Source organism: Saccoglossus kowalevskii, chromosome 2, assembly GCF_978046115.1.
Source record: "Saccoglossus kowalevskii chromosome 2, keSacKowa6.1, whole genome shotgun sequence".
In the NCBI taxonomy this organism is placed as follows: Eukaryota; Metazoa; Hemichordata; class Enteropneusta; family Harrimaniidae; genus Saccoglossus; species Saccoglossus kowalevskii.
Window position 1 is genome coordinate 17,374,817 of NC_140642.1, and position 22,040 is coordinate 17,396,856.

The following is a 22,040-nucleotide window of genomic DNA, read 5'->3' on the forward strand; positions in this document are numbered from 1 at the left end:
TGTGATGATTTTTTTTCACCACTTATTATAAAGGTTTGTTAAAAGAAATACGTACCTAACCAGAGTATATTCAGTTTGCAGGGACACATTAATTTCCAGTATTACAGAAATTACATCTTGCGTTTTGGTCAAACCTTCAATTTCCTCTTCTATCTTTCAAATATAAATTCAATATGCAACGATTATTTATTTTATTATCATTATTCCACAACTTGAATGCGGTATTGGTATTTGTATTATTTCGAGTTTATTAATTATATAACGGTGCGCAAATCTAAAAAAAGAAAATATGCTCCCACACCAGTCTATTTTCTCTATTTAAAGTTTGCCTAACGTTCTCATAATCTTCTTCGGTAACTCAGCTCGTTTTCCTGGTGGATGTCTGTAAGACATTTGTACACTATGGACACCGCGGGGGCGAGGGTCGTCACCTGCGCACGCGTAGTAATTGAGTCCCACGCGACGATAACAACACGCGATTAAAAACGCGCAGGTGACGACTCCCCGCTTTAACATTTCCTTGGTGTTTATGCATTTTTAAATATAATAAACTTTTTATTTTTATTGACTTTAGACTATCCTTCGCCACGGTTTATTGTAACGTGCTGATTTTGCATTGAACGGCATGTGTTTATAACAAATAGTAGTAAAAATATCCGTGAATTCCTTGAAAGTCAACTTCGGATTTAAATCTTCGCAGTTATAAACTACATGTCCCAGTTTACCAAAAGCTGTGTACCCACAACAAATCATCTTGAATTTTCAAGGTGAATGTTCCGGCGAAGCACTCCGCTATCACCTTGAAGTATTTCATTAGGAATATGTGTATGTGACAATGCCCTCACAGTTTAGAATCAATTTACCAACAGCCAATCATATTGCTTCTTTCTTCAACGCGCTTGGCCAAGCTATCAAATTCATCACGAGATGCCCCACGCGCTCCACTCTGCCATGTATTTCTATGGGCTCTGCGCGAGCTGCTGTGAAGTACCGGTCGAAAAGCCGGTGAAAACGACTAAATTTGAGAAAACAGCACGACCTTAACTTTGAAGAAATCCTAAACAACCAAATTTAAATATGTTGCATATGTAGGGGTAATCTTGTTACACTGTTCAGAGGTGTCAACGACCATCCCAAAACACCGTTTTCTTAGAATTTATCGGACTTTGTTTTCACCATGATGATTGTCAGGCGGTGAAAATGTCTGACTCGAGAATAAATTTCGCTGCGCACAGTGGAAGCTATGTTGGCTTGGATGTCAAGGCAATACAGCGACGATATCCATACATCATGCAACTCACTGATATTCAGACTAAAGCTATTCAAACTATACTTAGTGCCGAGTCTGATGTGTTCGTTTTTAGTCGCACTGGAAATAGTAAATCCTTATGTTATTATGCTTTACCGGCCTTGCGACCATCGAGCGTGGTAATAGTGTTGTCACCACTGTTGAGTATTATAGAAGAGTAGGTGTTATACCTCAAAGTTCATGATGTCACTGCAAGATATATCGGCAGAAATGAAGCCGAAGACATCAGAAATGCAAAGCTCCGGCCGTTTTTGGCAGTCATTGTAACAAAGCTTTCTATTGGTCGGTAAACTTTCTATCGCGCAACCACGTGACATACACGGTTATGAATAGAATTACCGCACGGTGTTGTAGAGGGAGGAATATCCGAACGAAACAACACCGTGCAGGCGGACGATGACAACAAATACAGGAAGCGTTATTTGTACTTCACACCACCGTTGGTGGCGCCATAGTTATCCCAAGTTCTTCCGATATGGAAGCAGTGCATTCGTGACCCGGCCAGTTGTGACCAAATTATTATTGTGCGAAGTCCAAAGGTTTACTATGATCAAACGGTTAATTCAGACAGTTAATAATCACCCAAATACGTCTTGCGTGTGGTTAGGATTGTATGGTTACAGTAGGTACGTAAACGACTTAGGTGGGACGATATGGGATTGATCTTCTAATTTAGCCAGTCCAGTGGTCGCCCTGCGTCGTAGAGATGTAATTTTCATTACAGAACTTGTGTGGGCTACCACGACAAGGTCCAAATGAATACAACTCGCACCTCCACATTTACCGATCTGTAGTACACAGGTATAAGGATTCGACCATTTGAAATAATGGGGGTGGCTGGTAGACTTGTTTAATTCTTATCCTGTCAGCTCCATATACTTTTATATTATTGACCTGACCCGATAAAGTATACTTGACATGTGTCACAGGAACAAAATGTTGTTACACACGAATAATGAAAATATACAGACAGGACACTGCAAAACATTTTTAAAAAATGCACTGGTTATACTATTTCACCACATCCACCCCACCCACATACCTCTCCATGATTTTAAATGGCATTCTATATATACATGTGCTACTTTACTATATATATGTATGACGGTCACTTTACCGTAATGCAAAGTGAGCACACAGCAATGATCGTATATTTCACAGAAATGCAAAACAGCAGACTACATGCAAAATATAAAGTTCTAGGAGAAATATAATATAATGAAAGTGCTGTTATAAATATTGTACACTTTTCTTTGTCATTATATTTATTGTGTTCTACTATGTATACAACATATAATGAATCAACAAACCATAGAAATATGCTCACATTTGTGTACTATCAAGGCGATTCAGCAGTATGATGCCTACAATAAGTGTTAATCCGAAAATTGGAAGAGCAGATCAACCAGTATGCATCCAAGTTTCTAAACTTCCACCGTTGACACCATTCACGGTAAGATCTCATCTTATTGGTGAGAAAGGACACAAATTTGAAGCTCATGGTCACTATACAGCATCGACCGACGGTGAAGTTCATTTAGATAAACATCCATCAATAGGAGGAACATACACAGGTAAGTTATATTATTATACGTCATAACTAAGTAAATTAGAATGGAGAGTTCAATAACTATGCAACATTCATATTATTTAATTTGGTATATTTATAATCATGAACTATTTCTGCGTATCGATTACAGGCATTGAGCCCATGGGTTTATTCTGGAGTATGGTGCAATCGCCAGGACAGATGACAGGAATTCGGTATGTCAAGCTTGATGTAACACAGCCCAGTAGAATAGATTTGTCTCTATACCCTGGATATCTTGGCATTGATGAATTGCAAGATACAACGCCAGTAACGACAACAAGCATCGAACGTGTCTTCATGGACGAACACATGGAAAGATTTGAAGTAAAAGCAGGCAGAGTTCGTGGCATGATAATTAAACCAAAAGGTGAATTGACAAACAAATTAACGCTATAAGTCTAAACCAGAAGGATGAAACGAGTTGTGGAAATGTGTGACATTCTCAGCTTTGAGAAGAGTTAGTTAGGCCCACTGAAAGCCAGAACTTTTGACAAGGGTGATGCCGATAAGTGCCTTGAAGGTGTGCGCTTCATAATATCAGGTGGTTGATTCAATCCCTGTTTAGTTAGCATATATCCTACATGGCCATGACCAGGGTGATCTTGGTAACAACTGTGCTCTCGTCATTAAATATGCCAAACAAGAAATTCTACATTAGAATTGATTCTACATTTTTATATACCATAGTTTTATATTTATTGCAACCACAAGAAACGGTTAGGCTGGCAATGTGATTCTGTGGGTTCTGGTTTTTCTGTATGATGTCATGATTTTTATGTCCTGGAAGCATATTTTTCATATTATTCAGCTGTTAACATAATCAGCATTTGTGATGTCATAATCAGCATATGTGATGTCATAATCGGCATTTGTGATGTCATAATGAGCATTTGTGATGTCATAATCAGCATCTGTGATGTCATAATCAGCATTTGTGGTGTCATAATCAGGATTTGTGGTGTCATAATCAGCATTTGTGATGTAATCACCATTGTGATATCATAATCAGCATCTGTGATGTCATAATCAGCATTTGTGATGTCATAATCAGCATTTGTGATGTCATAATCGGAATTTGTGATGTCATAATCAGCATCTGTGATGTCATAATCAGCATCTGTGATGTCATAATCACCATTGTGATGTCATAATCAGCATCTGTGATGTCATAATCAGCATTTGTGATGTCATAATCAGCATCTGTGATGTCATGATCAGCATCTGTGATGTCATACTCGGCATTTGTGATGTTATAATCAGCATTTATGATGTTATAATCAGCATTTGTGTTGTCTTAATCAGCATTTGTGATGTCTTAATCTGCATCTTTGTTAAGAGTCACTCTCCATGTTGTCCATGTCTATGACGACATATTTAGCAACCACATGTTTTCATGAATTCAAAATTTGTTTTTAATATTTCATTCAAGCACTGTGAGAATCAATTCGTCCCTGTCATGCAAACCTTTAATTACTGTAACGATTTTTTTTATTTAATTATGCCCTGGCACATAGTGGTTACCAGTCTGTCCATATGTTCAATCATATGTCATACTTGGAACATTTTAATGACCATATATGGTCATGTGACCTTATTAAAAATGAATGAATATCATATGTGAGGCACTATTGCAGGTAGAGACATTCAACCAGTGCTTTATTGCAGACTTTGCACACTGGATCTGTAGATATTCAATGACCATATATGGTCATGTGACCTAATTAAAAATGCATAATTATTATATCTGGAGCACCATTGCAGATAGATAAATTCAATCAGTGCTTTATTGCAGACTTTGCACACTAGATCTGTAGATATTCAATGACCATATATGGTCATGTGACCTCATTAAAAATGCATAATTATTATATCTGGAGCACTATTGCAGATAGATAAATTCAACCAGTGCTTTATTGCAGACTTTGCACACTAGATCTGTAGATATTCAATGACCATATATGGTCATGTGACCTCATTAAAAATGCATAATTATTATATCTGGAGCACTATTGCAGATAGATAAATTCAACCAATGCTTTATTGCAGACTTTACACACTGGATCTGTAGATATTCAATGACCATATATGGTCATGTGACCTTATTAAAAATGAATGAATATCATATGTGAGGCACTATTGCAGGTAGAGACATTCAACCAGTGCTTTATTGCAGACTTTGCACACTGGATCTGTAGATATTCAATGACCATATATGGTCATGTGACCTCATTAAAAATGCATAATTATTATATCTGGAGCACTATTGCAGATAGATAAATTCAACCAGTGCTTTATTGCAGACTTTGCACACTAGATCTGTAGATATTCAATGACCATATATGGTCATGTGACCTCATTAAAAATGCATAATTATTATATCTGGAGCACTATTGCAGATAGATAAATTCAACCAGTGCTTTATTGCAGACTTTGCACACTAGATCTGTAGATATTCAATGACCATATATGGTCATGTGACCTCATTAAAAATGCATAATTATTATATCTGGAGCACTATTGCAGATAGATAAATTCAACCAGTGCTTTATTGCAGACTTTGCACACTGGATCTGTAGATATTCAATGACCATATATGGTCATGTGACCTCATTAAAAATGCATAATTATTATATCTGGAGCACTATTGCAGGTAGAGACACTCAACCAGTGCTTTATTGCAGACTTTGCACACTGGATCTGTAGATATTCAATGACCATATATGGTCATGTGACCTCATTAAAAATGCATAATTATTATATCTAGAGTACTATTGCAGATAGATAAATTCAACCAGTGCTTTATTGCAGACTTTGCACACTAGATCTGTAGATATTCAATGACCATATATGGTCATGTGACCTTATTAAAAATGCATGAATATCATATGTGAGGCACTATTGCAGTGCTTTATTGAAGAAATTGCACACTAGATCTGATAAACATATTTAAAAATTAAAAATGCACAACTATCTTACCTGGAACTGCAGATATAGACATTCAATCAATGCTATCTCTGATGGATTTCTTGTTACTATTTTCTAGGTCGTGGACCATTTCCGGGCATTATTGATTTGTATGGCACTGCTGGGGGTCTTATGGAAATGCGGGCTTCCTTATTAGCCAACTATGGTTACGCAGTATTGGCATTAGCTTTTTGTGGATATCAGGACTTACCAGAAATGTTTTTACAGATTGACCTTGACTACTTTGAGGCAAGTGTATATCACAATATATACTAGTGTCAGTCTCTTGTGGGTTTACCAAATACATTGTGAATTAAAATTATAGATTACATGTAATTAAGTTTTTGTTAGTTATGTACTGGTGCTGTGCAGGTAATACTTACAATTATTAATTATTATAATAATTATATTCTAAAAGCTTGGATAGATATAAGAGAACATGTACACTCAAGAATGTGCATAATGGGGTAATTTTTTTCAAAACTGCTGTGAAATTTCAGCAGCACATCCAGTGCGAGCACACCCAAACATCTCGGAGTTTCACAAAGATTGTGTCACAGGATGTACGTCTTTCACACAATCTGTTATTTTCTGTACAGGAATCCATTAATTGGTTCACTGATCAGGATTTTGTAATGCCTGGAGGTATTGGAACAATAGGTCTGTCAAAAGGTGGCGAGATTGCAGTTGCCATGGCAACCTACTTTCCAGAGAAGGTAAGATACATGTACATGTAAAACCACTGATTCCCAATACTGCAAACATAAGACATGATTGTTCATTGTATTGAGCGATACGTAATGGTGGTTGATGCCATCCCATACTACCCGAGTGCATAGTTTCCGGCATTCTCGGGATAACCTTATTATCATACATTTTTTTCTTGTAGTCATAATTTAGTGAGATACAACAGCCCGGAATGGCACTATAAAATATTCATGTCTGCATGACCGTTTAATGTACATGATGTTAACGAAATAAGGTGTTCGAAAATGTTCGTGTAGCATTTTATGAATGGATGAATTATATTGTTCTCGCTGCCGTATATTTTAGCCAAGATTAATATGTAAATTGAACATATTAATATGCACAAAACAAACACCATTATAAACTGAATGACCCCATCACTCCTTTTTTCTGGTGGCCGGTAATTTGTAAAATGTGTTTTTCTCTATCAAATCAGGTAAAAGCAGTGGTCAGTATAAATGGGGCACATATGCATACTTACAGTGCAATGAAATTTAGAGGTCAAACACTGCCATATACTGGGTATGTATTTGTCTTAAGATTGGGGGGGGGGGGTAGCGAGCTGATGAAAATGTTGACGCAGCTTAAATATAGTCACATGATATGTCACATGATTGGGTACCATCAAGATTTATATAATATGCAAAGTGCTAATTAATATGCACAAATTTGTATCAAAAACCAAACACATCTTTCGTATGCCTCAATGTGTCAACAGATTCATGATCTGATTTCACGAGAATACATACTGGGTATGTATTTGTCTTAAGATTGGGGGGGGGGGTAGCGAGCTGATGAAAATGTTGACGCAGCTTAAATATAGTCACATGATATGTCACATGATTGGGTACCATCAAGATTTATATAATATGCAAAGTGCTAATTAATATGCACAAATTTGTATCAAAAACCAAACACATCTTTCGTATGCCTCAATGTGTCAACAGATTCATGATCTGATTTCACGAGATCAGAGAAACACGATTCACTTACAGTCATACAGACAGACTTACTTGGCTTACTCGGTTTTGCACATAAGCAGCCAATCACATGCATACTACAATGTAAACTACATAATGTTGTTTGATTGCTTTATAACAGATATGAAACCACTAAACTAATCGTCAAAGACGGCAATGCGTCCTGTTTGGAGCTCGTTGATGATCCCGTCGAACAAGCTGTTTTTGATGTAAGAATGATATCCATTAATTGAATATTTAAATTATCATATTTTGTTATAATAATGAATCGATATATCAATAAAGTATTTGCTCTATTAGTAGCGCATGTATTTAATATGTAAAAAACAGTTGATTATGCTTAAGGTCACAAAAATAAGTGATTATTATTTCTTTTTCCAGCTTGCAATAATAATAATTATAATAATTCCCACTCGTATCAACATTATGCAAAAGATAGTTTTAATTTGGGTAGCATCTCATCATGCCCTTAAAAAAATAAGTTGTTATAAACTTCAGTAAAATATGATAATTGTAGAGAAAAAACAATACCTTCTTGAGTTTGCAAGCAATGTTTTATTTGTTTATTTTTTTTTTTTAATTATATTCCTTTCTCAAATAACTCAATTTATATGCGACTACTTTTCAGTTCAGCAGAGTAAAAGCAGAGATGCTGTGGATAGCAGCTGGAGACGACCTAAACTGGAAAAGTCAATTCTATGCAGAGGAAGCAGTCAAAATACTCAAAACACTAAATATGTCTAATTATCAGTATTTGTACTATCCAGAAGCGGGTCACCTAATTGAACCATCAAACACTCCATTTTGTGCATTATCGTACCATAAATTGTTAGGTAAGTATGTAAATATCATAAAATGTTGTGAATCCTTTATTTTGCAAGACAAACAGAAAACTGCATAATTATGTTGTAATGAACATTTCATTTAATAAAATTGTCTGCTGACAGTTTTATTTTCGCACATTCATTTTGGCCTTTCATTGAGGCAATGTGTTAAAGAGTCCAGTAATTATCGTGCAATTTTGTGCCAATCGATCCTGTAAAATTATATCGTGAAATAGCAGTGAAAATTAATTTAAAATTGTCCTTTTGAAAATTCTCTCAACTTAATTTAAATGATAGTGGTTGATTTGCCACACAGGTGTTTGATTTGTGTTGATGAACATGTTCCCACAACACAATGAGCTCTACCAGTGGCAATTAGCATGAATGCAAGTTTTGATGTGGCCTTGATGTGCACTAAATACTATTTAGAGTCCTTTAATTTGATGCATGCCGATTACACCAGGAATTATTTTTAGTCAAACCACTTTTTTTTGGAAGCATTGATCTATTAAAGTTGTCTTTTTTGTTAATATGGAACCCATGTGCTTACAGTGTAACAGAACACTGCCCTCTACCAACTTTGTTTGTTTTTCAATTTGAATATCTAAAATGGACATTTTAAACATTTGATAGTCGGATATCACCGGTTTTCTGGATTTGTTTCATTTCATGACAATATCAGTGATGATTATTTTTGTTTGCACATTTTTGGCTAGAACAGATATTTCTGAATTCTTGCACATAAAACACATAAACCAGATTCTAATTACCCCATTGTTAATTTATAAGTACATTCCTGAATACATTTAGCAAGTGTATTCAATCAAACTATATTACCATATTACTTTGTGTATGTTAGAAATGTTTTCAGTGACTTTTATTTGACAATTTCATAGTGCCACATGAAACCAACAAATAGCTTGTTTTTGTTACTGTATAAATTGTTTATTTTATTTCATAAGGTTTGAATTTACTGTGGGGAGGGAAGGCGAAGGCACATACAAGAGCACAAGAGGACAGCTGGAAACGGATTCTTCAGTTTTTTCAGAAAAAATTACAACTATCAAGTAAAATATGAGTTGAAAATCTTCACTGTGAATATAAACAAAATGCTAGAATGATGCGTCTCATGCTAGATTGTAAAAATGATCGTGACATTGCTGGTCTATTGCAATAAATGATACAAAAAAAATCAGTTTTTTTAGCTCAATATCTGAACGCCGGTTTGTAAACGGTAATACCGGTATATTATATACCTAGGTGGAAACAAGGTGTGTTTTTTTTGTCATCTAAAAAAGTCATTTTGTATAGTTGACATAAAATAAATATGCAAGAAGAAGTTGAAAATGTAAAAAGTTGATACGTACGTCGACGGGCAATGCAGGACGGTGGATGCCGACGGACAATCACTCGTATGATAAGCTCCGCTTGACAAAGTCAACAGCGGAGCTAAAAAAAATGTATAACATTTTATGACAGAATGGTGGGAAAAATTATGGCATTCAATTGATTTAATCACAGATGTCAAGCTGTGATGTTTCATTATTAATGGTTGTGATGCACCTTCTTGTCAAGGCCGAGTCTTATTTACAAGATGCTGTCTATGATGGTGGGTTTGTATACACAGAAAGTTTACCTTCTTTGTCAGTGAGATGGTTTTTATTTGCGTAAATTGATCAGTGCAAATTTGATGTACTTAAAATTCAACAATAAAGATGTATTAAAAAGAATTTATTATGCTGAATATAAATGATCTAATTTGCATATTAATTAACCAGTTTTTCAAAGTATGCATAAGAATATCTTATTTAATTACATTTAAATTATTTCAAACATATATTAACATTTTTTTCATCTTCGTTTGAAACCAGGATTTATAATTCGATCTCAGTCACGTCTTATTTCAGAACCCTCTGGACCAAATCTATTCATTCAAATGTATGTGCAACTGTGTCATTATCAATTACTTTACTTTATCATATTATATTTTCTGACTGGTATAAATACACTTTATTCAATAGACTTCTTCATCAATTCTTTTAAAATTTCCACATTAATTTTCGTTACAATGAACGATTTTCTACGACCTGGTAGATGATTACACCAATCTACTATCATCTGTCCCCGGCTGTAGGTGCCGTTAAGTTCCACTGTGGCATGGAGTTCTTGCATCTCCGTAATGATCTTCTTATCTATGGCAACTGCCATGGCAACAGGATCACATGCAACCCAACCTTGATTAAGCGTTTCATCCTTGCCCTGAGAAGGGAAAGAAATGAAAACAATCCACTATTCACTATTATTGGTAGCCAGCAATTTGTAATTAGAGGTTTTAACACTGAGGGCGCTGTTTATATACAATTTACCCTCACTCAAATACAAACATGGACACAATCTGTAATCTCTCACTACAGGATGAATACAGCTTACACTTGATAGATTTTGTCATGTCTTTTTTGAACAAAATCCGCCATACATGACCAAGATTCAGCAGAATGAAAAAAAATACTTTATTTTAGTGAATTTTCAGCACTGAATTGCCACAAACAGATTTTGTACATGTGTCACATGTGATGAATGAAATATGTGAGAAGTTTGAAACGTGTCAGAGATATATAGGTACAGATGCATAGAGGCAAATCTACAATCTAATCGAGGACAGAAAAAGCATCTTAAATTATAATACACAAAAGCTTTCTAATCAACTCAGTGTAACGAAACCAATGACATTATTTGTGTAAATTGCATTCAAATAGAAATTATACCAACCCGCTCACTCATGTAATACTTCATACCACATTCGCATATACTTTTCATGAACTCCCCTTTCTGTGTCTTTGTTTCCTGCCATTGTTTGTACCATTCCTGCATAATAATAAAAAGTATCATCTTCTAAATTCATTCATGATGCAATAATTAATATGTACACCAATGTCTCAGTTCACCATCTGATCATGTTCAGGTTATGCATTTATTGATTTAACGTCACGTTCGCACATTTTATACGCGATAAGGCGAATGCTGATGTGATAATTATTTCACATGATGAGGTGTGATGTTTATCCCTATATGTACACCTAATGTTAACATCTTTAATTAGTTAAATTTTGTCAGTAGAAATTGCGAAATTTTTTAACAATGAAAGATTTTATGGAGTTCTTAAACATGAAGCGCCAATGACTTTCGCAATATTTTGTCTTCACAAATGACATGAAATCATCAAATTGCAAAAATTAAACCGTACAGTTTGTACGGTATAGAGAAACAAACACTTACCCAGTCTAATGGATGATGAAGTGTTAATTCCCAGCTATTGACATAAACCGGGCATTTAAAATCGTTAAGTACAATCTGTGCCGCTTCAGAATCTGTGTAAAAATTAAACTCTGCAGCAATGGCGACATTGCCTCTACCTGTGTACGCAAGATTCAGAATGAAGAGAATTACTGTATATGGTTTTTTTAACTATAGATACCAATTAAGCGCATGTAAGTACTACGGTAATAATAATGCAAATATGGTAAATATGTAAATCTAATAGATTTGATGGTGAAAATTTATTCATACAAGAACAAATTACTAGTGTGTCAAAAATGTTATGAAATTTGCCTAATGTGAAATGTCTGTATTATAAGTAAGAATAATCTGCATAGTAATTAGCTCATTTGCATATGTAACAGAAATATTCAAAAACTGTTTGCATCTAAGGTCAATTGAAAATGATACTGTTGCTTTGAAGCTGAAACTAACAAATTCTTTCTGCACAAAATTACCATGGAAAAGTTATTGGATACATCAGAGGGGACTGGCATAATCTGATCTGAATGAAATGTTCCAATGTAAGTCGTTCGCAGGCCATCGGCGAAGCAATAACGTCCATTCTATGATTGGATGAAATCATTTCAGTGATTTCTTTACGGAATGATTCAAAACGAAACTTAGAAACCTTGCATAGAAATATGAATACAAGTTTGGCGCTACTAGTTTCTTGCAGCAGTGAGTTCTATGTGTAACCTACACAGTGATTAATCAAAATGCATACTAATTAGGTAACTTGAAACTGGTAAAAAATATTAAAAACATTATTTTGAGCAATAAAGTACTCCTAGATTGAAATATCACCAAAAAATACTGTAACTGAATAATGTTGAACTTGAAGATGATACTTTTTGGTTTATTGACACTGAAACATCTTATGTTATTGTCAAAAATAAATCCTAAAACAAATTTCGGAAAGTTGGCGATTGTTATACATTGAAACAACAAATAAAAGTAATCATATAATCATATAGACTTACTTTCAGTATTTCCTCCCATGATACTAACTTCTTTGATATTCTTTGAGAAATCAGAATCAACTCTTGCTGCCAGAGCTAGGTTTGTCAGAGGACCTAATGCAACTACAGTGATTTCACCGGGATGATTTTTCACTAGGTCTATCAAAGCAAGTATACCATTCTTTGAGTCAATATGACTGTCGTCTGGTGCCTCTGGATCTGGTTTATCTCCCAGACCATCAACTCCATGAAAGTGGGATGAATCAATCGCATTTGTTCTATGAAGAAGAGTTGTTTCAGCACCTTTATAAACTGGTATCTAAAAAAAAATCATGGTAGTTTTTATTTTTTTTAAATATAAACTTGAACCCCAGCATCATACATAGTGGGTTACAATTGCTACACGATCTAATAATACAATAGATATTTGTTTTTAACGCACCTTATCTAATTTACCGCAAACTTTAAGTATTCGCAGGACATTGCGACAAATCTGACGAACATCATGCTGGTTTCCCACCACACAGGTTATAGCCAGCACCTCTATATGCGGTTGAGCTAACGCCATCATGATAGCCTGTGCGTCGTCAATGCCGGCGTCGCAATCCACTACCATCAATGTTTTCTCAGTCATGCTGATAGTTCGAGTTAATATTCAAAATCTGAAAAATATTTTCTGGAATAGAAAAAAATAAACTAATAAATGGTCGAAATGCCACATTAAAATATCACAGTACAGTTCTGAATATCTTCATTATAACATTATTATATATCTTTCTAAATTTCACTGTAAATATATACAATAGGAATGTTTTATTTCTGTGTATTTTTTTTTAAATATTGATACCCCATACACTCAATTTGGATTATCAATGAATATTGTTAAACTGTAAATTTAGTTTGTAATTCATAAAAGTAAATTCAAACAAAAAAAGCTGATTGGATATTGAAGCATAGTTATGTGTGCCTTCTGTGCTGATTGGCTGAAACTAGGTCTGAGTAGTTTTAAAATTATATTCATCTTATGTCAGTGACATCAAAATCACAGTTGCTTTGGGGAATGGTTTTCAACTGCCAATTTTTATAAATTATAAAATATCTGTAAACCAATACTTTCAGTTTAGATTATCCATGTATGTTTCTAACTGTAAACATTAATATTATAATCATTAATGGACATGCATGACAAAGCTAAGGCTATATCAACGTTATATTCATCTACACCAGTGTTGTCAAAATCAGTCGCTGTGATTGGTTGAATGGTTTTCAACTACCAATTTGAGATTTTAATGTTATACATTAACCATAAAACCACATTCCTGGGCAAACTGAAATAAGAGTAGTGTCTATTCAGTAAATTCTAACAATATTAACACATAAGTTAATCTCTAAATTCATTCATCAATATGAATTGATTTAAATATATATTTTTAAATGTGTAAAAGCACACAATATTCTAAAATTGTGTATTTTCGATGAAGGGATGAATCAGTGAAATTAAATCCCGTGAATATAACTTTTTTCCTATATTTTACATTAAAATTGTCAAAAATCAGTGAAAATAAATTCCATACAAAACACCAACAAAAAAATTCAGTTAAAATTAATTCCAGCTAAAATAAAATATTTTACAGAAATTAAACTTCTTATGTCTTGAACCATAAATGGCCTTATATGACCTTTATGTGTCTGCCCTAGGGATCAAAGTCTAATAGACCCATTAACATTTTAAAATGTTCAGTTGAGTCAAACTATATATTCAAGGAAGAATATGATACATAGAAAAAAAACTATTAACAAACAAGCTTTTCTCTGATTGGATTTTTTCAAATCGCAAAATAGTAAATTCTGCCCCACACAAATAAATATCTTCTGAGTTCTAATCTGTCTATATGTTCAAACACTGTGTACAAGTTTCAGGTCAAGTATCAATTACAGTTAAAACAAGAGAATTCAATGATCCGCCAGAAGGTGCCCAGACAACATAACACATTAGTCTCACAATTAATGACACAATGGGATGACACATTAGTCTCACAATTAAAAAGTATTGTAGCTACACACGCAACCTCGGGTTAAAATACTCTCGTACAAATCTAATTCAATCCGGGAATTCAGTTTTACCAGTATTTTCTACTAGACGTACATTGACCGCGGTATCGTGTTATAATTATAAAACAAATGTAAACGGTAAGTGACAAGTGGTCAGGTCTGGTCCAAGACCGCCCGCCTGTCAGTGAATAAGACAAGGGTACGTCCTTGAGCGAGCCCTGTGTGTTAGTGTGTACAGTACTGTCGAGTTATATAGGGGGCGTTCGTGCGATTCCAAGGCCGAACAAATTAAACTACTAATGCCGCGAAACCATGACAAGTTATACTGGCGCATTGCTTACCTGCACACTGCACTTATTTTAGTCAACATAAAGCGTCTTCTGGATGATCACAGCCAATGCTTCCAGCCACGACAGTCAGTTGACAGTTCAGAGACAGTTTAGGTGAGTTCAATGTGGTTTAGCACCACCAACGGTGAAACAAGTTGTTCTCTATGCATCTCCTGTGTAGGGCTCATACCACTAATTGAATTTCCATAGACGACAATGTTAACATATGACGAGATTGCTATATGAAAATGACGAAGAAAGTTGAAAATATGGCTCAAAAATGGGAAATCAACATGCCAGTAATCAACCATATGAAAAAAACTAACATGTTGGCCAGCTCAAACTCTTGCAAATCTCAGGTAAACAAGACTACCTACTGTATTTGGATTGCACCAAGAGAAATCACTGGAAAAACACCAAGATTAGAACATCCAAATACACACAGAATAAACCCACAGGTACACAGCCGCTAAGTAGTAAACAAAAGACCACATGTTGGTCTCACCTCTGACCCATTACGCCCTCAAACAGGGAGCACCTGAGAAAAAAATATTTAAAAAATGTCATTGGTTCTTGTTAGGCATTTAAATTGAGCAGCCATTGGTTAATTAGTGGCATGAGACCTGTGCACTGACAGCTCGAGACGTCTCAGGCTGATTTATGCCATGCTTCGCACAAAAAAATCAAAAAAACACAAACAAACATACGCGCCTCGTCCGAACAGAACTACATCACATGACAAAATTAAATGTCGAGTCTGGCATTTAAGGATTTGTTGTTTCATCAGCAAAACGTGTCACGGTGTCTTCAGGAGAGGAATGAGCCAACTTATGGATGTAATAAAAAATATTTGTTTGTTTATTTGTCTGTTTGTTTGTTTGTTTGTTTATTTATTTTATTTAAACGGAAATAGCTTTGATTTTGATCAATTTAAAAAAAATATAACCACACAAAGGTGATCAAATCTTATCGAAATATTGTTTTAGACACAGCTGCATGAACAAAGTGACCAGACCCCATGCTATACTGACGCATAAATTGCGATGTAAATACCAAAGGTCGTATAGTCACCATTTCGTTGAAATCAGTCATGCGGTCGAGACCATAAAACATTATATTAGGACATTACGTGAACATTATAGGAAAAGTCACATAAAATCTTCAGTGAGAGACCGTCAGGGAGAGGCTTGACCTCTCAAAATTGCTACGTATTTGCATGGACGTCTATAGTATTTAGCTGAATTGGTCTCATGGTCTATTTGATTGAAATGTGCTTATCATTTCTCTGCTGACATAAATAGAATGTTGTTTGTTTGTTTTTGTTTTTTGCTTGGAGAGACGTGAAAGACATCAAATGTTGTTCATCTTCTATCTGATTTGCGTTACAGAGAAGCCATACCAATTGAATGGTTACTTAGACGAAACCTAAAAAGTAATTTCCACAGTTCAATAAATTTTATGTTTGTTAAGTAATCCTCTGAACATTTAGACTCGATAGAATCTCAGTTCATTTTTTCTGTTATCTTCTACTGTCATCATGTATTTCTTTTTCTAATATATTGAAAATGCACGTTTTAGTGCATCTTCGCCAACCATATATTTGGCCTTCGCTTCACTCAGTGGAACCCGACGTGCGAATCGGACACTTGTAATAATCCGCGGTCATTGTCAAAGTGGGACATTAAAAAAAATGTATGATCACGTGAACATTTTTTTATACGAGACGGATCAGAATAAATTAACAATGCTAATGCGCAATATGTACAGAGAAATATATCAAACGGTGCACAACTTGACGTTAAGTAAATACACCTCTTGCGGCTGTCATTACGCGTAACTCTGCAACATTATAGCTACAAAGTTCGTTCCCATTAAGACAGGCGTGATTATCAAAGTGATGGCCTGGTCAACTTCTTATTAGTAGAAAATAAAAGGAGCCGAGGGAAACTGATGGCAGTAATGACATCATGCCTTTACAAATCACATGACTTTTTTATTTTTCAGGATAGAACACATTGGTTTTTGAGGCGGAAGACCGGGTCGAAGATTGCCGACTGGAGAACGTTCACGAGATAAAATCGTGGTCGCGTTTGCTTCGCTCAGTCATTCATCACACTGTATGATAAGTCAGTTGTTATGTTTTACGAGTTTCACCAAACTCGTTTATTATCTATCACTAACAATTGTAAGTGCGGTGCTGTATACAATCGAATCCTATTTACAATTCTGGTTCCCCCATAACTCTGGATAACCTTCTTCCGGGATAATGGTACTGATAATATCGTCACACCCAAGCAGTAACATTAATACGCTCTCCATTTTGTGTCATTTTTTGTGTCACAATTTTAAGTTTTATTTTATTTAAATAATGGTTACATTGTATCACTACGTTGTACTACAGTAAAATTACAAAGACTGGACTTATAACGGTCATAAGTAATGGGAAATGTGTCACAGTTAACGTATTACAATACACTGAGACAGGAACGTAACAATTACGTAAACTGTCTTCCAATGAATTCCCACTTTGTGTTATAGCTCCCAATCATCGCGTTACAGCTCAAATGAGTAAAACATTGTTACATTTACTGAATGTACGAATTAATACGCACCAATCAATGTGATCTACCGGGGACAGTCGGACCTAACATGGGATTTTGACGTGTCAAATTCATAACTAACAAGGTAAATATCCTATGGTAGGGGAAATCAGAGGTTGTAATTCAGAGCTACTACATTTCCTGTAGAGATTTTTTTTTTTTATTTTCCCGGTAGAAAACACTGTTAGGTGCATTGTTAGAATGTTCGCTCATATACAATTCAGAGTACGCATTCTACAAGTCATCCTTCCATATCTATATAAGATATAGATCATTGTGTGGAAAATTGGCTTTCCGAATTAATGCCTGGTGTTGACGTCATATTTGATACGATCATCGATATTTGGTGAAGATGTTTTCAATAATAAATATATAAATAGAAGATAAACATAATTATTTCACAGTGTATCACACATCTACAATGACAGCTGGTGAACTTGGAAGCACTCGAATAGCACAAAATACGTGAATACTTGAGACCAAAATTTAAATACAACAACCGAATCAACACACAGATAGACTGAATTGTAATGATATGCAAATGTGAATCGCTCTTCAAATTGCCCGCTAGTATATCGCCCCCAACGACGACAGTTCGCGAAATAATACACCATTCTGCGTCATATTAAAGTGACAACAATGAAAGTTTTACAAAATATTTTGACTTTTTTTGTCATATCTTTACCGTCTACAAAATATATTTATTTAATACCTATATTTTGGTACTGACAAACTAATAAATAAATTGTAAATTTATAAATATTCTCGTAAGTACCACACTATGATATACACATGCAAGTTACAGCACGACCCTTAGTAAGTCGCCAACATCTCTCGTACTGTTATTAAAGTTGTATTATCAGATACATTTTGTTTGTAGCCATTGACAAATGAAGTAGTATGTTACCAAATGCAACAATTACGGTGTTCGCAAGATATCTTGATAAGAAATTGTTAGCAAAAAACCCGAACATTGCCGACTGAGCTGTGATCGAGTTGGGAACGCTGTAATTATTGATTTGGTTTCATGTCGTATGTTATTACATAAAATACTTTAACAGATAATACAACTTTAGTTATTCATTGTATTCTGATCATCACCGGTGACCTCGGTTAGCTGTCGATGTTCGTTGCCATCCCCGTCTGGTCTACACGTCTTCATTATATACAACAACGCGGCTACAAGTAGCATGCAACCTACAGTAGAAAAATTAAATAAATCAAAATATAGTTTATTATGTTATTATACATCTGTTACCGCAACGCCATAAGTTACAGCGTGCCGTAATTTTGTAGTATTTACGGGGTATTTTTATCCTACCATATACGGTAATGCGAGTTCCAAATATGGAATGATTACGCGCGTAATACTTAAAACATTTCGTTTTCTAATAATTAAAACAAACATTGCTGCAACCAGGGTTTGATTGGACTCCACACAAAAAAGTTCGTTGATTCTCTTCTAAACTTTTTGGATTTCGGCATTCCCTATGATGTATCCTTGGAAAAGATGTATAATAATAAGGTTATTACGAGGATACCTCCCAGTAAGCACTCAGACAGTACGCGGTACGCCGCGCTGCGCATCGGTCGATACTCCCGCTGTACTGCCTTCGTGCATATTTTGAGGTATCCTCGTAATAACCTCATAGTAATACGATAAATGATGCCTATCGAACTGTTCGGAGTTCAAGGGTGATCATGACCAGTCGAGCTTCTAACGAGCCTACAAAATGATAACGTCGTATGGCGTCACCAAACGCAACATCACGTGCACAGGGAATCAACAAATACGTATAAATTGAATAATTATAATTGTTATCTCTGAAGTATTATTATTGGTCAAAATCGACCACATGATTGATAAATATTGATATTGCCCTCTTTCATGTCTCTGACGTCATTGTTTTGTTTGTGTGTTATTAGCCTTTGATGTCATAACATCCGGGATTAGATTGTTGCAGACGATAAAAAGACGGTGGGAAAATTGTTATTCTTGTATTCGGCCTCAGATGAGAGCAATAACTGTATAATATTTTCAATCAACAAGTAGTCTCCGGGGATGTAATTTGATGTGTATCGTTGACGTACCTGACACCAAGCCCAGCAGAGTGTTGAACGGGAATATGAAACACAAAATTGCTAACAAAATATACAGTATGGATTTTTTCCAATTGTCAAACCATAATATCGTCCTCCAACATCGACTTTCCTCTCTAGAAAAGAATTATAAAAATAATTTTCATTTCCGGGACAATTCTACGGACATTCTGCAAAGTGTCTTGATTGGCCGATGAAAAAGGAAAACAGGAAGTTATCAGCAGTACGCCGTTTTTTTACACGTACTATGAAATTAAACGAAAGTATTTCAGTTTGTTCTGTGCCGTCATAGATGGCGACATATACTCACGAGCAACATCTGCATTTTGAAAACAGGAACAGCAGCTCTAATATCGTAACAACGATTCCAACGGCGCTGTAATGAGATATATAATCATTTGTCATTATATATTCATAACAGCATAATAAAACATATTCTGTAATTCTCGCTCATAATTAATTAGCCATCATATTATCACAATGAATCAATGAACACTGCGAGAAGAAAATAAATCCGAATACGAGTCTACATATCGTGACTATTTTTCTCCGGTATTCTTCGCATTATAAGTATGATGAAGAAAAGAAAGCACATTGTCTCGTCCAAATATATATAACGTCAACGGTATTTCCACTAATTCGTCAAATAATCGAAATCACGTGATTGTATCAATAAACACCGTGATGCTTACGTGTAGTAAATTCCTATATAAAACTCTAATGGTCGGTTCTTGAACGCGAGGATACCCGCTGCCAACAAACCTATGATTGAACACATACAACGTCATATTTGTGTAAATACAAAGAAATCACTATAATACATGAAGATGAAATGAATGTAAATGCCCGACAACAAATGAAAATAGCACGCATATTTGTCAGTGATATACTAGTATATATATATATATATATATATATATATATGACCCCGTACTTTCTTAATTATGTTTTCTCTGCCGCTGATGATGCGGGTTAATACGAAACCGGAACTCACATCACGCCCATACAGACGTGGGTGTTCGCGTTTTTAATCTGGTTGGCCATTGAATTGAGAGCCCGATTGAATAAAAGCAATCAAAGCACGGGCGTAACAATGCCTATATGTGGGGGCCAGGGGGAGATACAACGTTAGACGCGTTAGTGAACCAGGGTCGCATCGCTGTTTCATTGAACGGCTGTTCATAAACGTCAGTCATTAAAAAAAAAAAACCTCGTACTACTGTTAAATTTAAATAAAAGTGGGCGAAGGTCACGTGTTAAAACGCTGGAATATTCACAATAAGAGTCCATTTGGTGGATTTATTGATTTCAATAACTACATGATTATTATTGACATGCGATTGAAAAATGTATCTCCATCCCCAGCATAGTCACGATCTTTGCAGAAGTAATATTAGGCGTTTACATTTAGTAAGAGGATAATATTATATTTATTTATTTATTTATGTGTGTATATAAGCATAATAAAATAGCATCAACATGCAATATACTACATGCAAAGCAAACACAGCTTTTAGAGTGGAAATCTGATGTGACTCACGATCATGTTATTAAATGTCACAGTCACTACGCACAAATACGTACCGTTATATATGGCACGATATTCATAAACAGGCAGACTGTGTAAAACTATATCGAATACATCTATACTCACAAGCCGCCGTCAAAATACCAAACAGTCTTACGATCGCCGTGAAGTATTTCCACATACAGTTTTTTGCCCGCGACCATTTTCCATCCGCCATGCTGGTTCGTCAGGCAGGTCTAGTTCGTAGTATGTTTTTTTTTTTACCGCTGAAATGGCGACCCTGAATCAGTGAGCGTTGCGAGCGATATCATTCATTATGCTCAGCATAGAAAAAATGGATGCAGCTAATTACTGGTTGCGAGTCGTCTGTATATCCGTCCTTCTAGGGTTACGTATTGGCTGGAAAACAATGAACGGTAACTGAGAGATTAAACATTAAACAGCGATTTCACTGTGTGTAATATGACAAATATTAGTATTGCGAGTCGTATTGGGCGCCCTCAACGATGATATTGCATTCAGTACATCAACATCGGTGTTTATTACGATACATTAGCATATGAACTGTACATTTGGTTGTAAAATTGTTTTCAGCAAATAAAAACCTGGTTATGACAGCAACTCGGTTAAACCTGGGTATACAACCTTGAAAGAAAAACACGTACATCTTTTGGGTGATTATTTTTGCGAGACACATGATTTGTACATCATTTTAGAGGTGAAATTTACTGTCAATGAA

The 22,040-nt window shown here is 35.2% G+C and overlaps 3 protein-coding genes across 3 annotated transcripts; 1 reads left to right on the plus strand and 2 right to left on the minus strand.

Moving 5' to 3' along the window:
* The first annotated feature begins 1,698 nt into the window (after positions 1 to 1,698).
* On the plus strand, positions 1,699 to 10,165 carry LOC100372724 (acyl-coenzyme A thioesterase 1-like). The gene is made up of 9 exons (XM_002735187.4): positions 1,699 to 1,935; positions 2,654 to 2,883; positions 3,010 to 3,267; positions 5,944 to 6,113; positions 6,464 to 6,580; positions 7,048 to 7,133; positions 7,713 to 7,800; positions 8,220 to 8,424; positions 9,378 to 10,165. Exons 1-9 carry the CDS (start codon positions 1,706 to 1,708, stop codon positions 9,491 to 9,493), a joined length of 1,500 nt encoding a protein of 499 aa, XP_002735233.2. The 5' UTR covers positions 1,699 to 1,705; the 3' UTR covers positions 9,494 to 10,165.
* Positions 10,126 to 13,368, minus strand: LOC102808361 (nucleoside hydrolase-like). Its single transcript, XM_085492382.1, has 5 exons — positions 13,135 to 13,368; positions 12,714 to 13,011; positions 11,692 to 11,828; positions 11,185 to 11,280; positions 10,126 to 10,674 (listed from the first exon to the last, which is right to left on the minus strand). The coding sequence occupies exons 1-5, from the start codon at positions 13,324 to 13,326 to the stop codon at positions 10,426 to 10,428; spliced, it is 972 nt and encodes a 323-aa protein (XP_085348508.1). The 5' UTR covers positions 13,327 to 13,368; the 3' UTR covers positions 10,126 to 10,425.
* A 5,145-nt stretch (positions 13,369 to 18,513) lies between these two features.
* LOC144352778 (uncharacterized) lies at positions 18,514 to 21,770 on the minus strand. The gene is made up of 5 exons (XM_078009627.2): positions 21,428 to 21,770; positions 20,466 to 20,535; positions 20,084 to 20,149; positions 19,765 to 19,889; positions 18,514 to 18,870 (listed from the first exon to the last, which is right to left on the minus strand). Exons 1-5 carry the CDS (start codon positions 21,516 to 21,518, stop codon positions 18,746 to 18,748), a joined length of 477 nt encoding a protein of 158 aa, XP_077865753.1. The 5' UTR covers positions 21,519 to 21,770; the 3' UTR covers positions 18,514 to 18,745.
* Between the last annotated feature and the right edge of the window lie 270 nt (positions 21,771 to 22,040).

Excerpts from the sequence above, each read along its gene's own strand:
- LOC100372724 (XM_002735187.4), top strand. The coding sequence starts at position 1,706 with ATGACAACAAATACAGGAAGCGTTATTTGTACTTCACACCACCGTTGG. Across the intron at positions 7,134-7,712 it reads CAAACACTGCCATATACTGG|ATATGAAACCACTAAACTAA; the intron begins GTATGTATTTGT and ends GCTTTATAACAG. Across the intron at positions 8,425-9,377 it reads ATCGTACCATAAATTGTTAG|GTTTGAATTTACTGTGGGGA; the intron begins GTAAGTATGTAA and ends TTATTTCATAAG.
- LOC102808361 (XM_085492382.1), bottom strand. The coding sequence starts at position 13,326 with ATGACTGAGAAAACATTGATGGTAGTGGATTGCGACGCCGGCATTGAC. Across the intron at positions 13,012-13,134 it reads TTTGCGGTAAATTAGATAAG|ATACCAGTTTATAAAGGTGC; the intron begins GTGCGTTAAAAA and ends ATTTTTTTTTAG. Across the intron at positions 11,829-12,713 it reads CATGGGAGGAAATACTGAAA|GTAGAGGCAATGTCGCCATT; the intron begins GTAAGTCTATAT and ends TTGCGTACACAG.
- LOC144352778 (XM_078009627.2), bottom strand. The coding sequence starts at position 21,518 with ATGGCGGATGGAAAATGGTCGCGGGCAAAAAACTGTATGTGGAAATAC. Across the intron at positions 19,890-20,083 it reads TCAAAATGCAGATGTTGCTC|AGAGGAAAGTCGATGTTGGA; the intron begins GTGAGTATATGT and ends ATTCTTTTCTAG. Across the intron at positions 18,871-19,764 it reads TCTGCTGGGCTTGGTGTCAG|GTTGCATGCTACTTGTAGCC; the intron begins GTACGTCAACGA and ends TTTCTACTGTAG.